This window comes from Callospermophilus lateralis, chromosome 16 (assembly GCF_048772815.1).
Source record: "Callospermophilus lateralis isolate mCalLat2 chromosome 16, mCalLat2.hap1, whole genome shotgun sequence".
Taxonomy (NCBI): Eukaryota; Metazoa; Chordata; class Mammalia; order Rodentia; family Sciuridae; genus Callospermophilus; species Callospermophilus lateralis.
This window is the reverse complement of record NC_135320.1, coordinates 46142026-46158843: the sequence shown is the minus strand read 5'-3', so window position 1 is coordinate 46158843 and position 16818 is coordinate 46142026. Positions and strand designations below refer to the sequence as shown.

At 33.8% G+C, this 16818-nt stretch overlaps 1 protein-coding gene across 1 annotated transcript in view; it reads left to right on the top strand.

Annotated features, from left to right (window-relative positions):
* The window catches only part of Mmp16 (matrix metallopeptidase 16), a 253800-nt gene that overhangs the window by 231106 nt on the left and 5876 nt on the right, over positions 1 to 16818 (top strand). The window contains exon 8 of the mRNA XM_076836056.1: positions 8843 to 8993. Coding sequence (XP_076692171.1) covers positions 8843 to 8993 — 151 coding nt within the window. The remainder of the gene's footprint in view (positions 1 to 8842; positions 8994 to 16818) is intronic.

Here is a 16818-nt window from a genome sequence, read left to right as displayed (position 1 = left end):
CTATACATAGGTGTGTGCAGTCACTACTTATTTTTCTGTAGAATGGAAAATTATGTCTAAAGAGCTATACTAGATTAAGGGATTTACATTTAATGGTATTAGTAACTACAAAAATGAATTTATAATGTTAATTTTTAAAATCAGAAAATTCTGATATTAACCTTTTATTGTATATTGAGATGAAATGGTCATCTGAATCAAAGATACAAATATTTGATGATTGAAATTCTTCATTGATGATACACCTATTCTTTCAACATGTATTTTAAAAGTCTGTGGTGTATTTTATTATATCTATTTGGATTTATAATTCAAACTGCAGTATTTTTTCATATCAGTATTATTTGCATACCTAAAAACTTTTCTCCTCCTCACAACCTTTTATTCTCCAAGTGGCATAGTAAACAAAAGGTTGCAAGTATACACAGAGGCAAAGTTAGGAGGCCAAGAGGTTTACTGAAGAGGGAGGTCAGCTTTTGAAGGATCAAGGGAGAGCAAGCTGCTATACCTATGACATAGTCTTGGCAAACCCAGTGTTGAAATTCAGAGCAAAGAGTGACTATTAAAAGAGTCTTGTGTAGAGCAGAATGGCCAGACTTCAGTATTCTGCTTTGCTTATTCTTTGGCTGGAGGCTGCTGGAGAAGAGCATGACCTTCACCCAACTGATAGAGACTCAGAGACACCTGGCTGATGGCAAGTTCTCTCTTGAAGGGAGATCTGAGCTGTACACCTCAGTGGCTACCACATTTGCATATGCATTCAAAATTCTCTGTTAACTAGATAATATTGTGGAACCTAGAAAACATAAATGCTAGAAACCAAAAGTCATATGACCTTCAGAGTTGTATATTTATTCAGATTTTCTTAGCTATCTACTTATACACAATAGAGAAATTAAAACATATTTCCAATAAAGAGCACTAGTGTAAATCAATATACCTAATCATTTATTATTGGTATTGTTTATTTACTGGAGTAAGTGAAGAGCAAATTTGACCAGTATTTCTGTATGTTATAATATTAAGAAGCACCATTACAGACACCATGAGCCAAAAACAAGAGTAAGTATATTTGATATGTCATTATTTCCAGAACTCCAAATGAGAGGTGTTGAATTTTATGCACAAATTAAAAAAAAAAAAAGCGCTCAGATATAGTGACTTTCCAGGATCTTACAGATCATAATTGATAGCTCTACCATCCCTATTTTGACTTTAAACCTTTTGCATGCTCAAGTAAACCAAGAATCTAACAAAAAAGGAGAAATATATATATATATATATATATATATATATATATATATATATATATATATATATGCTTTTTGGTATTTTTTTCAGATCCTTGAAGTATTTTTAAAGAATACATAAATATTGAATTGCGATTAGCTCAGGCTTTGAAGTTATCCAGCCTTTAAGAATGTACATCTCCATCTTTCCTATAAAAGGCCACATAGTAAAGGCTTTATTCTTCAAGATCATAGGATCTCTCTTGTAACTACTCAGTTCTGTCATGGAAAGGTCATGGAAAACATAGGCAGTATGTAAATAAATGGACATTATTCACAAATAGGCCAAAGCTAATGTTCCTAGTTTACTGACCATTGTTGTAATAGAAGACGTAGTACATAAATGTTTGTGTAGAGTTTTAGGGACTCTGAAGAAACAAGTATAGCTGATTTTATATTTAATTTTTTTTTAAAGAGAGAGAGAGAATTTTTTAATATTTATTTTTTAGTCTTCAGTGGACACAACATCTTTATTTTATTTTTATGTGGTGCTGAGGATTGAACCCAGTGCCTCGTGCATGCCAGGCGAGCACGCTACCGCTTGAACCACATCCCCAGCCCTTATTTTTAATTTAATTTAATTTGTTTTTTTTTTGGAATGAGGCAAGTGGTATATCTGAAGATACAATGAGCAAGAATGAGTAAATACAATTCTGTTAATAAATGTAGAGGAAATCATAAGCAATTCTGAACACAAAGAGTGTGAACCTGTTTTGTTTAGACAGTTGATTTGGGATAATGAAGTGAGCACTGAATTAAAAGACCTGGACGATAGTACAGATCTATTAAAAACTGCCTGTATGGTTTAAGGCACATCCCTTCTGGGACCTGTAAAATAAATGGAGGTGTTGGCTGGGTTCTCAACAATCTTTCTGATTTAGTACATCTAAATAATACAGTGCACTTCCACCAGTAACATGAGCTCAGTTGCAGGGTTTAAGGAAACAGGTATGAATCTTAGCTTCCAGAGTAGGCACTGTCTTCTTGATTAATAAAGAAGAAAATGAAGAGGTCAGATGTCATTAGATACTACATTTATCCTGGAAGGAATAACATTTCATTTAATTATTAAATTCTTCATGGGATTTTTTTTCTCTAATGTCTATATTCTCCCCTAGTCTGTCAGCTCCACAAGAGCCTTCTTCATCACTATACCTGCAGTTCCTATTTCAATGACTCTATAGGCTCTTAATAATCTCTTACCTACTTTGACTAGGTAAATAAATGAATCCCATTGAAAAATCACCATAGCCAATGATTCATAAAGTCCTTTCTAACTCTCAACATTCTTTGTGTTTATACTTTTTACTTAAAGTTTCTCAGCCGTTAGCTCTGGCTTGTTGATATTTTCCTCTACATTCTGGCAAGTACAATGTCAGTGAGGACCAGTTTTTTCCACTTGCTCTAGAATATGTTGACTTCATCTGAAATCCAGCAAATACCTTCATTCTGACAAAGAAGCAGTATTTTCTGAGAACCAGACAGTCTGATGGTAAGGTAGTTAAAAACCTACCTTTTATATTCAAAATAGAATTCGTTGATCATGAATTTCATGTACTAAAAAAACTATAGAAATGAATCAATTTTGTCATGTGAACATCTTTATTTACTAAGATACAAAAGTAATTATATGATTGTATCTCCTTAGAAAACACTTGGAAAATTAAATGTTATCACTCATAATCATTTTTATTTCCCTGAATTCTATGACACAAATACTGCAGGCAAGGTAGATGTCTCCCTTCAAGTTTTGTATTTAACTGCTGGGAATCCACCAGGCAAACCTACGTTTGCTGATAAGTTTTCTGGTTTGCCTTGTTTTTTAAAGGTCACATAAGTTCATATTTTTAAAAATCACTTGGTGTTTTTCCTAACAGAAAATTATGCTATTCAAGATCTTCTATAGCAAAGCTACGATCATTAAAAGTGAGAGACTGAGTATTTCTCCTATTTGTTGATGGAAAACACTATACCAACAGTATAGAAAAGTGTTTTTGTAATACAATTTTTAAGTAACAGTTTTGTACTAGAATAAGAATAATTTCCTAGAACAACTGTTTGTTTTTCACAACATCCTCTCCTGAGACTCAAGGACAACTTATCAACTAAGCTTTTGTGAACATTTTCTCTTGCCATGTACACCAGGGCATCCTGGGGTATTGATTCATCCAGTTTAATCCCTGGAAATAGTGTGAAGAGACTGTCCTACAAATGATAAAATTTAGGAACTGAGAAGGGAAGTATTGTAAAGCATGCCAGGACGTTCCTGCATGAAAGGACAACTGAGTTGAACTGATTAAAAATTTACTCTAAATAGCTAGCATGGGAGACATCGAAACTATATACCCTTTCCTAATTAAAAATGAGAGGAAAGGAAAGGATGCCATGAGTCACTGAGGTGCAGGCCAGCAGAATAGGCCTTTCTTTTTCTTCTATTGTTTTAAGATCCTCTATTTTAATAGCTACAGAGATATGACTAAACTATGGAGCATACTGTGAAACAGCTCCTTGAATGTTCTATCTCATTGAATCTGGCAAGAAAATGATCTGGACCTTTGGGTGAGGGTTTTTCTTTATGAAATTTCCAGATTTAAAAAGGGCTCAGGATAGGTTTATATTTGTATGACAGTATTTCCCAGCACACAATTTAATATAATCACTTATATAAATGGTTTTCCAACACGATCCTGGGGTATGCCTTTATAGTTGTTCAGACTTGGTACTACCGTAATAAAACTCATTTCTCCTGCTCTGTTAACAGGATTCAAGACTAATGAGTATCATGTTATTGATGTAGCCTTTATTGTCCCATTTTATTGATCCTCTATTTGATTATTCATGTAATATTAAACATGGTTCTTTGCATCAATAACCATTTGCTAAGTACCTCTTATTTCCCAGGCATTTTTATGGGGTGCTTCAGGAAAATATCATGTCATGTATGATATTTTTCCTCAAGTCTTCTCATAGCCTGGAGTTGGGAGAAAGTTTGTGATCCATGCCAGCCAGTGTAGTGTACTAGTTAACAATACAATAAAGGTAAAGACTGGGTACTCAGACAATAAATTGGCCTGTGTTTCTCAAAAAGGAAATCTTTTCCAGGGCAATGACACTGTATTTTGAAACAGTCATCACATTTTTTTCCAAAAAAGGGAGAAAAATGGAATGAGAATGAGATATGTCACCTATATTGAAAGGAACCTTGAATGGCATATAGCTGAACTTTGAATTTTATCCTGAATGCAATGTAAAAAATCACTGGAAACTTTAAACAAAAGAGAGATGAGGTTTGCCTTTTAGGGAAATCTCTTTAATGACCTTGGGAAGAGTAGATAAAAGAGAAACCAACTGGTGGCAGGGAGCTTAGAAAGGAGAATTTTGGAATAATATAAGCTAGAAAGTTGTTGTTAAGGCACCTGGCTAGATGACAACATGGAATATTGGCTAAAAGCTAGAACCCTGGTCAAGAGACTTGGGAACTCAAATGCATCTAGTATCTTTTTTTGACATTTAAATGTTCAAAATGTATATTGAACAGTCTCATTCAGTTAGATGAAAATGAACCCAGTTGGGTTAATAGAGCTTAAAGGAGATTTGTGGTGTATGACAAGAACTCACAATTCAGGAACAGAACTCTCTTTGTGACCCCCTGGTCACTCTCCCCTTCATAGTTTGCTCTTCACTCTATTCCATTCTCTTCTCTCTTTCACTCCATCTCTCTTGACACAATTTCTACCTCCTCATAATGTCTTCTTGTCCATAGCCATCATGGATTCTCAGGCTTCGTATTATATAACAAATATTTTCTCCTACTGAGTGGGAAACTCTCTCAATGCCCCCTGGGCCACATTGCCAAGTGAGAAATATGGATGGCTCTACTCATCTCTGCTCCTCTGATCGCACCATATCTCCATAGCTTCCTCTGCAGCACTTTGGCTGGCTCCAGGTTTGGAATGATAGCATAGAGGGAGACAATGGAGGATAAGAGATAAAGCAATTATCTTTAGAAGAGATATGGAAATGCCTAATGCTAGCTACAATGAGAGTGGGATTCAGCAGACAACTTCAAGTGAGAGTTAGGAATTCAAATAAATTGAATGTAATAAATCATTAAATATGAAAAATAATGTGAGCCCCTGACTAACTAATAGGCCATCTAGCCAAAGAAGGAAAAGAAGAAGAAAGATCTTGGGATGAATACAATTTTGGACTTGTAAATTAATTTTGCAGAAAATCCCAATAGGTAACTATATAAACTGTTTGGCTTTCAAGAGATATTTGGATTAGAGAGCGCCATTTATTACCACTCTGTTTTTTGGCTTCTGAAATATACTATTATTTTATTCTTTCTCATTGCCTCTTCTTCTTTCTCTTCTTTTGCATATTCTTCCTTTATGTGATCTTATTTGAAGGTCAAATGTTTCTAGAAGCCCTGTTCTGGCTTCTCTTTGTTTTCTCTATATACTCCCTCCTAGATAATCTCACTAAATTGTAAATTATAAACACCATTTTATGCTATAACTTAAAAATTGTTGTCTTCACATGGGCACATCAGTTGATTACATGATTTATGTAGATATCATGCTGACATCTCAAACTCTTGATTTGAACCCACCTCCATTCATCTTTGTCTTATTGAATAACACTCTGATTCTCTTGTCTACACAAGCCAGAACTTGAGAATCATCCTTGGTATTATCTTTGTTTACTCCCCTCTGCCAGTCCCTCAGAAATGCCTATAATTTCATCTCTATAATATGTCATGAATTCATTTTCTCTTCTACACCTCAATTTATGCAACTTTAGTTCAAACTACGATTGATGATCATTCTAATGCAACTATTCAATGATTTTGTCTTTGCTTTAAAACAAAATTCAAACTCCTGTAAAGGTTATCTGAGCTTTAACTCCACCCTTACTATACACTCCTATCGTACTATGTTCTAGTCACATAACAAACTTCTTCTCATGACAGCATATGTTCTTGATACTTCCCTCATCAAAAACAACCTTCACTGAGCTGGAGCCTTTGAATGATACAAGTCCACAATTGAATAGGAGGATCATTTCTGTGTCCACTATAAAGTAGCCCCCATCCCATCCATCTCCATTTATGTCCTTTTTCTGTTTTTAAATACTTATTCCTCTGGGGGTATCTTCATTTATTTGTTTGCTTATTTAAGGCTGGTTTTCCCACAACACTCATTAGAATCTAAGCTTTAGGAGATAGAGATGCTGCTCTCCTTGTTCACTCCCATACCTCTGGCATCTGCAGCAGCACTTGGTATATGTATTATAGAGGTTGTTGAATGAGTGATTCAGTTAATTATTTCTTGCAAAAGAAACTTGACACGTCTTTTAATTTCTTCCTACAGTAATTCATTTTTCACGAAAGAATAAAGTCACCTTTTGAAAATATAAAACTGATTGTATCCTTTTATAATTTAATCTCTGATGGTTTCCTAGTGCACTCAAATTAAAATCAGACCCATAGGTTGGTTATCAGTGCCATCCTCCTTGCTCATTACTGTTCACTAATCTTTCACTTCCTTGATAACTAATTCTCTTCTGCTTGGTCACTTGTCCTGACATTCTTTGCATAAATACTTTTTTTCTTTAGATTTTTTTTTTTTTTTTTTTGTACCAGGGATTGAACTCAGAGGCACTCAACTTCTGAGCCACATCTACCCTATTTTGTATTTTATTTAGAGACAGGTTCTCATTGAGTTGTTTAGTGCCTCGATTTTGCTAAGGCTGACTTTGAACTCACAATCCTCTTGTCTCAGCCTCCCAAGCCACTGGAATTACAGGTGTGTGGCACCACACCCGGCTGGTATGTTATTTTTTTAGAGAGATTTTTCCCTGACCTTAAATTAAGACCCTCTATTTTTTTTCTTTTTCTCAGTTTAGGTTATGTTTCTTCATAGCACTTATTAGTTTTTCTGTTGTTGCAATTATATGTATGTGCATTTGGCTTCAGTCTGCCTCTTCATGTAGGATGATCATGGTGGAAATTCAGTCTTTCTCTCTTTAGTGTTCTTAGTATCTAACATGATTCTTTGAATACTGAGACACTCAACATTTTACTGTAAATTATATCAAATGGTAATAGAACGTCTTAGAAAATAAATGAGATTTCCCATGGTTTCAAACTCAAGAGTCCTCATTAAACCCAGGCTGAAGATGTGGAGTTTGGTTTTGGTTTTGTTTTGTGTTGTTTTAGGGCAGTTTAAGAATTTTAAATGTCTTTAGGTGTGACTTGAATGCTTCAGTATACGTAGTCCTCATCCAAGAGTGGTACTTAAATATTTTAAAATAAAGCAAGGCCTTACATTAGTTAGTAAGGACATAGAAACTCCTACTTTACCAAATATTAACCCGAGGAGAGGTTAGTAATTCAATAGGTTGTTGGATCTTTCAAAAAAACTAAGTGGTCAGAGAAGAGAGAGAGAAGCCTTTGCGGCAATGGATATTTACTGACTTTCATAGAAATGTCCAATATTAGTGAAGATACTCCAATCCTGCCATCTCTAACTTAGCCCTTGTAGGCATCTAAGTTTGTGATTCCTTCCATTATAGAGAAAGAAAAAATGAGAGCAAGGAACAGAGTCTCTGACAAAATAAGTTCAGAAAAGAGCACTGCAGAAGATAGAGAGGAACCAAGAGAAAAATGGCTCTCTAGCTTCTTAGGGAGGAAAGTGCACTACACTACAGGGTCAATTCTGTCAGTAGATAAGGGTAAAGAACTGTTTGGAGGGCCTTGAGGACTCCAAGAAGAAAAGAAGTTTTAATGCACTGTTGGGTATGAAATCAGCTTTCAGTGGAGGGAGAACTGGTTGGAGACAACTGGATGAGCATACTGTGAAGGACGTGGTGCTCAATTGTGCTGGGACATGAGGCAGGAGGAGACATGTCATCTGCAGAGAATTTCCAAGCAGCAATACAACTGACTGAAGTTGGCCTGCTCTTGAGTGTTATCGTGCGCTGGCAATTCTGCACAGGTTAGGGTTTAAATTGTCCTCCCCTCAGTTACCACTCTTATAGAGAGGGATAGTTTACAGCTGAAAGAGGGCAGAATCAGAGGAGGATGGTTTATAAGACTAGAGAGACTTGTGACTTTTTACATAATAAAAGGAAGAGGTCAGCCCAGAGGAAGTGCTTCAACACAAAAGACATAATCATTAAAGCAATTTGAGGACATACAGAATGTACAAAACTAAGGGATGACTTAGCTTTGAAGAAAAATAGGGGATCTAATTCCCAGGGGCAGAATCCTGGATCTATGACTCAGAATTATGTCTTTAGTACTAGTTGTAAATTTATTTTATTTTTTAAATGAATGCAATTTTGAATATATTACTGTGTAATTATTCATTATATCTGTTTTTGAAAATAACATTGGTGTTTCAAAAATAACATCAATATTGTAGACATGACTGCTACTAACATATTTCAAAGATTCCATGCAAATAACTTAAATGCATTGTGCTAGTAGAGATATTCTAATCTGACATTCAATTAATGCATTCTGCATTTGCACTTATTTCGTACAGGTAACAAATATTGGGTATTCAAGGACACAACTCTTCAACCTGGTTACCCTCATGACTTGATTACTCTCGGAAGTGGAATTCCCCCCCATGGTATTGACTCAGCCATTTGGTGGGAGGACGTTGGGAAAACCTATTTCTTCAAAGGGGACAGGTCAGTACACACATCACATAGGAAAGAGTTAATGAATGTTTCCAGAAGTCAATGTTTTTGGCCTATCATAGGCAAGCGCTGTTGATAACGAATCTGTGTGGCTATAAACACAAGTTAATGCAGTAGAAAATATTTTAAAATACATTTTAAATAATATAATATTTAAGATAAATCACCATATAATGAACTAATGTGACTTTCTTGTGATGTATTTTTTTAGATTTTTCTTTCTAATACATTTTTTAAATTTATTTTTTATTAGTTCCAATCAGTTATACATGACAGCAGAAAGCTTTTTAATTCATTGTACACAAATGGAGCACAACTTTTCATTTCTCTGGTTGTACACGATGTAGTATCTATTGTACCACATGTGTTGTCATATATATACCTAGGGAAATGATATTCATCTCATTCTACTGTCTTTCCTACTTCTGTGCCCCCTCCCCTTGGCCCCCTCAAAATTCTTCCATTCCCCCCACACCCCCTCATTATGGATCAGCCTACTTATTATGGTGTATAGTTCTACAATATATATTCTTTCTTTTCTCCATGTTCTTTGCATGCCTATAAAGCTACATAGGCAGTGAATATATGTGTCCTTACAGTACATTTTCTTATAATTTTACTACATCTAGGAAAAAAATACTTCTTAGTACAAGCTTTGTGTGTCCTTACACTCAATGTTAAATGGTTACCCTTCACACACAGTTAATTGTGACCATTTTCAAATAATTTCAGTTTACTCACAGGTATTCCCTCAGAAGCCATTTATTAAGTTACCAACAAGCAGATGCTGTGAACTATTAACAAGCTATCACTGCAGTAGATACTGTTAGCATGAAGTACAACATCCCATCCCAGCAACTTTATTCTTCTCCTTTTTCCTGTGACATCACTAACAGGATTCATAAATTTTTTTTATAACTAAAAAATTGTTAGCCTTATAACTCATAGTAGCTACCAAGTATACATAGCTCCACCCCTGTCCATTCTTTGACAGATATTACATATAAAATATATGAAGACTGTTTTTATTAATTTAAATAAATACAAAGTAGAAAAAGTAATAAAGATGAAAACTCAAATTTCAACTAAATTGTTATTAACTGGGTAACAATATGAAAGCACTAATTAGCCCTCACTGGTTTGTAGGACTTATGTATGCCATTAGGCTGCCTTTTCTAAGCACATTATAAAGAATACATAGGCTTTAATGTCCTTCGTGCTCCTAAAGAGTTTGCCTGATTACCCTGGCATAAAATATCCGTTTGTTACCTCCAGCTTTAAGAGAAAAGTAACTAAGGATATAAATATGTTTATTTAAAATTTATGATTTTTAATTGTAAATGATTTCAGACATTGAGTTTCATCTGTGATGAAATTCTATAATTGGCCTCCATGTGTAAGAATGTACACTTCTGAGTTTATCCCGTTATCAACTTTTATGTATATTATATTTCTATAACAAAATATCCATAGATTTTAATTCATGAAAATATAGTCAAGGCTTTTCTAAAACATTTCTTAGAAAATCACAAACAAAAGGATTCAGCATAGAGATGTTTCCTAGAGCCACAAAAAGCACAATGACTCTCAATAGTATATAAGTATAATATAGTAGAAGAGAAAAAAATGAAGTACTTATTGCCACAGAATAATGACCACTAAATAAAATAAATTTGCAGACTTATATTCTTTAAAATGTTATAACCCTTGAGGTTGTTCAATTCTCTAGTTTTGATTATTTATATATACTCTTTCAGGACTAGGCAAAGGACAGAAGGCTGAGAAGATATGTTGGAGAGATTGGTTTTTAGGCCCAGAACGAGAGGTTAGCTTTTGGGCTCTGGATGTAGCCCAGTGGTAAAGCTTGCCTAGCATGCAAAGACCCTGGGTTCAATCCTCAATATGGATTGGGGAGTAGTTTGGCTTTCATATAACAGTTTAAACAAGATTTTCATATATAATATTAAAAGTTATCATTTAATTATCAGATAGTTCTTTTTCCCATATATGCCGGAAATATTTTTAAAATCTTATTCCCCTTCTAAAAATTTAGTTCTTATTAGAAAAACTTTACTTTACAGATAAATATTAGTTATTAGTACTAATATTAAATTAATTTGAGAGATACCTCAAATTTGTGAAATCAGTTTAGATTTGATACCAAATTTATAATAAAGATTGTTAATAAATGAGAAAAGGGTTTCAGTTCATTTCCTTTCTACTTCAAACACTTTTTGTAAGATAGAGCAAAGTGTACAAATATAATCTTATTACTGTGTTTTATTTAAATTACTGTGATTTTATAGGCTTTAAAAATATTGAAAGTAGGATTCCATATAATTTCCAGGTGTATGATCTGATATATCATGAATTATAGGTGTTGTATAAATATATTACTGCATATTTATATAATTATATAATTCCAGAGTCATAACATTTATCAATACATTCATTCTAGATTTATGACCCTACTTAATTGTACCTAGCTGCCTGCAGTGACAATATGACTATAAGGCAGTCGATTCCATTTTCAATAACTTTAATATCTGTTTCCTTCAGATGTCTGTACCAGTCCTGGCCTAGCCCTCATTAATTCATTCAAAATTTATTTTTCAAGACATACTATATCACATGTGCTAGACAATAAAGATAGATAATATGAAAAACTACAAGTCTTCCTATGGCTCTTACATTCTGTTGGAGTTAAAAAAAATAATGACCTTAATGATTTTTACATTGAAAAATGTTACAAAGAAGTATGGCAAGGTTTTTAGGGATAAAGATTCATTGGAGATAAGGAGTAATTAGGAAGTAGTGGAAGTTGGGGAGGAACTCACTTGTGAATGGCACACTTGAGGGGTACCTGAAGAGGGACAGGTTTTAGCTATATGAAACCATTCAGACCAATGTGTTGTAGACAGATGAAATAGTTGTGCAAAGGATATGAAAATAGGACATTCAAAAACAGAAAAAAGCATTGTGGTTAGAAGCATAGCCATTAAGTGGTCAGAAGAGGTCAAGCAGGTCAGTAGAGATCCAATGGCACAGCGTCCTGGAGGTCATCGGGAAGACTTTGTACTGAGTACAATGGAAAGGCAGTATAGATTTTCAGGAGCACAATGACTTGATTTTATGTGTGTCCCTAAAGGTCATTTTGGCTGCTGTGAAGAATGGGCTTCCAGAGTGGAAGTAAGAAGGGTACTTGAGAGACCATTGGACAGGCAGAGAGGACAGTAGCAGTGGAGGTGAAGCAAAAGAGATAGATGAAGGATTCCTTTTGAATGTAATCATAATAAACTATTCTTATGACTTGAATCTCAGGGAACATGAAACAATTTCTAGGATCTTCACCCAAAAATTGAGTAGTGCAATTTCTGGAGATAAAGGAGACAAGGAAAAGAATATTGGGGGGGAAGAGAGGAAGAGATTGAAATGTCCATGTTCGATCTGAAGCATCTATTTGAAAACCAAAGGAGAGGAATCAAGTAGGCAGTTGGATAATTGAGTTTGCCTCTGAATGGAAAGATCAGTGGGAGGCACAGATTTGGGAGTAATTGACATATAAAACGTATTGAAAGCAGAGGTCCACATGAAATCTTTTAAGAATGGAAATAATCAAGAGTAGAGGAAATGGTGGTTCTTTAAATAGATCTGTAAATGCAGATTAAAATATCTACTCTTTCACTACTTCACATACAGCATGGAACTTGGTCCCTCAGATTCCTGCTTGCCCTTTTCATAATAGACTATAATTTGGTACTTGGATACATTTTGGTCTTCGTAGCATTTAGCTCTAAAATGCTATGTTTCTAAATCACTTCTTAGCATCTTCTCACAAATAAATTCCAAGATTCTAGTGCGATACAGCATTCGAAGTTCAACTATTGAGAACTGTAAAATCATATTTTTTAAAAGACAAAATTCTGGCCCATCTTGGAATTTTTTAAATTACCACTAATAGTCAAATAGAAAAATACTTCCAGCTAAAATTGTGTTTATGAATTAATTACTTTATGTATATTTAAATCATTCAACAACATAGTAAAAAAATATATTTTCTGTTTTGCTGCATTTTAAGTGTGTTTCTGAAGAGTATGATTATTTGGGTATATAAAAAGAAGCATTCTATTATTTTATGGTCATAAATCTTGAATCTGGGCAAAGAATTCAACCATGTTGGATTTATTTTTTTAATTTTTTTATTCTAATTTATTATATATGATAGCAGAATGTATTACAATTCATATTACATATATAAAGCACAATTTTTCATATCTCTGGTTGTATGCAAAATATATTCACACCATTCATGTCTTCTCATACATGTTTAGGGTAATGATGTCCATGAGATGGATACCATGTTGGATTTAAAAAAAAAAAAAATCTGTCATGTGAAATGACCCTTGGGTCCACTTGAATTTAGTTTGGAATTCAGTATTCAGCAACATCTAATTAAATTGTTTCATTACAGAAACTTCTATATTGTTTTATTTCTTAGCATAGAAAGCATTTAAAAAATTTACATCACATGAATAACTCTTTTCTCTTATGCATGTGATTCATGATCAAGTCTAAAATCTGATTAATGAATCTTATTTCTTATCATAATTGTTTTAAAACATTAAGAATGCTTCTCTCAAAGAAACATCTAATTAAAATCAAAATTCTACAGTAGATCCCAGTGGCTCAGGAGGCTGAGGCAGGAGGATCACAAGTTCAAAGCCAACCCTAAGCAACTTATCAAGTCTCTCTCTCAAAAAAAAAAAAAAAACAAAACTTAAATGCTTGGGATATAGCTGAGTTGTTAAGTGCCCCTGGGTTCAGTTCCCAGTTTAAAATTAAAAAAAAAAAAATCTGCAATACACATGACTGATGATCAGAATGAAAAGGTATATAATGTTCATTTATAAACCCTTTCTCATTTATTGACCCTTCCGCATACAATTCCAAATTTTCTCCAATATAACATCTAAATTTTAAAGTCCTCAAGTAGTTTATTTAAAGAGTTCTAGCCTAAATATGTTATTTCGTTTTTAACCAATCCATAAACTTATTTTTCTGGGAGGAAAATATCAGCAGGTTGAGCTTTTTTGTTAATGTTGGAAAATGTTCAAATATGTGAAAATTAAAACCCAAACCTTTATTTAACAAGCCCCAGTACTTTTAGCAAGACAACCCTGAAAATAGTTAAGCATTTCTAATCACATTCCAGTCTACTGGCTATTCACAAAGCTGACACACAGTAGGCAACCCGAGGGCTCAAGCCTACACTGAGATTCTCAGATTGCAAAGTGATCCCCTATTCTAATTTTACATTATCTGCTGGGAGAGAGAAAATTCATTTATTTTGTAAATTTATACCAGAATTATGTGTCTATAAAAGAATCTAATAAAACTCACATTCCATCGATATTTTCTTGAAACGTACATTCTATGAATCTTATGTGTCTGGCATACGATGGAGAGGCTCAAAAAGTTCTTTCCTGGCATGTGTGAGGCATTGGGTTCAATCCTCAGCATCACATAAAAATAAACAGATAGATAGATAGATAAAAGAATTATGTCCATCTTCAACTTAACTCTCACCCACTTATACTTTAAAAAAAAAATCTACAATACACATGACTGATGATCAGAATGAGAGAATAGGAAGGAAGGAAAATTATACATAACAACTATACCTCAACAATACGAGTGAAAAGTAAATATATTATCAGGGTGCTATATGCCATGAGAGTTACTAGAAGCAACAAGGTTGAAAACATACTGAACTATGAACCAAAGAGGGCTCATTTGAATTTCAGTTCTTCCGTAACACAGCAGAGCAAAGGTAAATAAGTCACTTATCTTCAAATAAAATGATGCCCAGTGCTGTGACACTGATTGAGCAACCATATACACTATAGTTATAGTTAGGACATTTTTATAGAGAACATTAGTATAAAGATTGTTGAGGGAGTTAAGGGAAATCAAATAATAGAATGCATTATATAAATTTGCTTTATGGGCACAAAACACAACATAAAATATAGATATTATTACATAAAGAGTAATATGACTACTTCTCAGAAACTGGTTTCTAATGTAGTAATGTTACTAAATGTAGTAATGTTACTAAATGACTGCATCATACCCAGGATTTTAAATTATTCCAAAATTTGACCATTTCAAATGACTTTAACTTATATTTTATGTCATTTAATGATGCTATTTATTGTAAGATATATCATTATTTAATCTATCATTGAAGGGAAACCCTTCCAAGCACATTTTTTTTTCCTTTTTTTTTCAGGGGGTAGGGGGTTAACAGTGATTGAACTCTGGGGCACTTGACCATTGAACCAAATCTCCAGCCCTATTTTGTATTTTATTTAGAGATAGGGTCTCACTGAGTTGTGTAATGCCTCACTTTTGCTGAGGCTGGCTTTGAACTCATGATCCTCCTGAGCCATTGGAATTTCATGTGTGCACCCCCATGTCCTTCTTGCCAAGTACATTTTGATTCTGTAACAATATGCATTCTGATCCCTAGAGATGTAAAATGGGGGGGGGGGCTATTATCTAAGAAATAAAATATTTCGATATTTCCTTGTGAGAAGCTTTCTTTGGTTAAGTGAAAGAAGCCACTAACATATGTGTTGTAAATCCATTGAAGTATTAACTAAAGAGGAGAGAACTTTATATTATACCCGTAGTCTCAAACACAGTGACCATTCTGTAGTCATCACAGAATGTTCTGCAGGAATGGAATATTCACAAATAATTCAAAAGAAGATGTTTTTAAGAACAAAGTGTAAAAGAAACTGTATTTCAGGACTGGTAGCATGACATTTGAATAATTTTACTTCATTATCCAAGGAAGATAGGCACCTACCACCATTATTTCACCTCATTGCTTCTTCATGAAGCTTTTTCTGATTTACTCATCAGAATCTGCTCTAGTTTGCCTGTGATGAGTACCTATGCAAACAAGTATGAGAGATTGTTTCCCTTTCTGGGTAAACACAGCTTTGTAGGTTACAAATGGGAACACTTCTTGAAGCAATGTTTTCCCATTTCCATTGAAGATGAAGGAAGTACTAATATTGCAAATATTATCTGAGTGAGTTTCTAGGTATTTATAACAAAACTTACTGCACAAAATCTGTAGATAAAGGATCCTCCAAAGGAACTTGCACAGAAAAATATTCAGAATAGATTTTTTTTTTCTAATTTTAGGCAAAATAACTAATCCCAAGAAGAATTAAATCATTTACCAAATCTGGGTGGATAAAACCTAGATTTCAGGGCTTGGGATATGGCTCAAGTAGTAGTGTGCTCGCCTAGCATGCGTGAGGCACTGGGTTAGATTCTCAGCACCACATAAAAATAAAATGGGGATATTGTGTCCACCTAAAACTAAAAAATAAATATTTTAAAAAACCATTAGATTTCATAGGTAATCATGGATGTTTAGTTGGGAGAAGGAGACATATCAAATAAATTAGGAAAATATATTTGGTGATATCAAGTAAATATGGAAATTATATTCATTGTGAAAAGAGTAAAGACTTTTGAAATCAGACAAACATGTTTATACATCTATCTGTCAAGAATTCTCATTCATATAGGGTCAGCGATTACTTTATCGTGGATTTTTTGTGAATAAAGAAGATAATCCACAGAATTTTGTGATTTTTGGATTTGGCATTATGCCTAAAATAGGCAATATTACTCTGGATTCCAGTAGTTTTGCCCCATTATGACAATATTTTTTAATATAAAAATATAAACTTGTTTTATTCTTAGATCATACAGACAATAATGAGTGATCCAA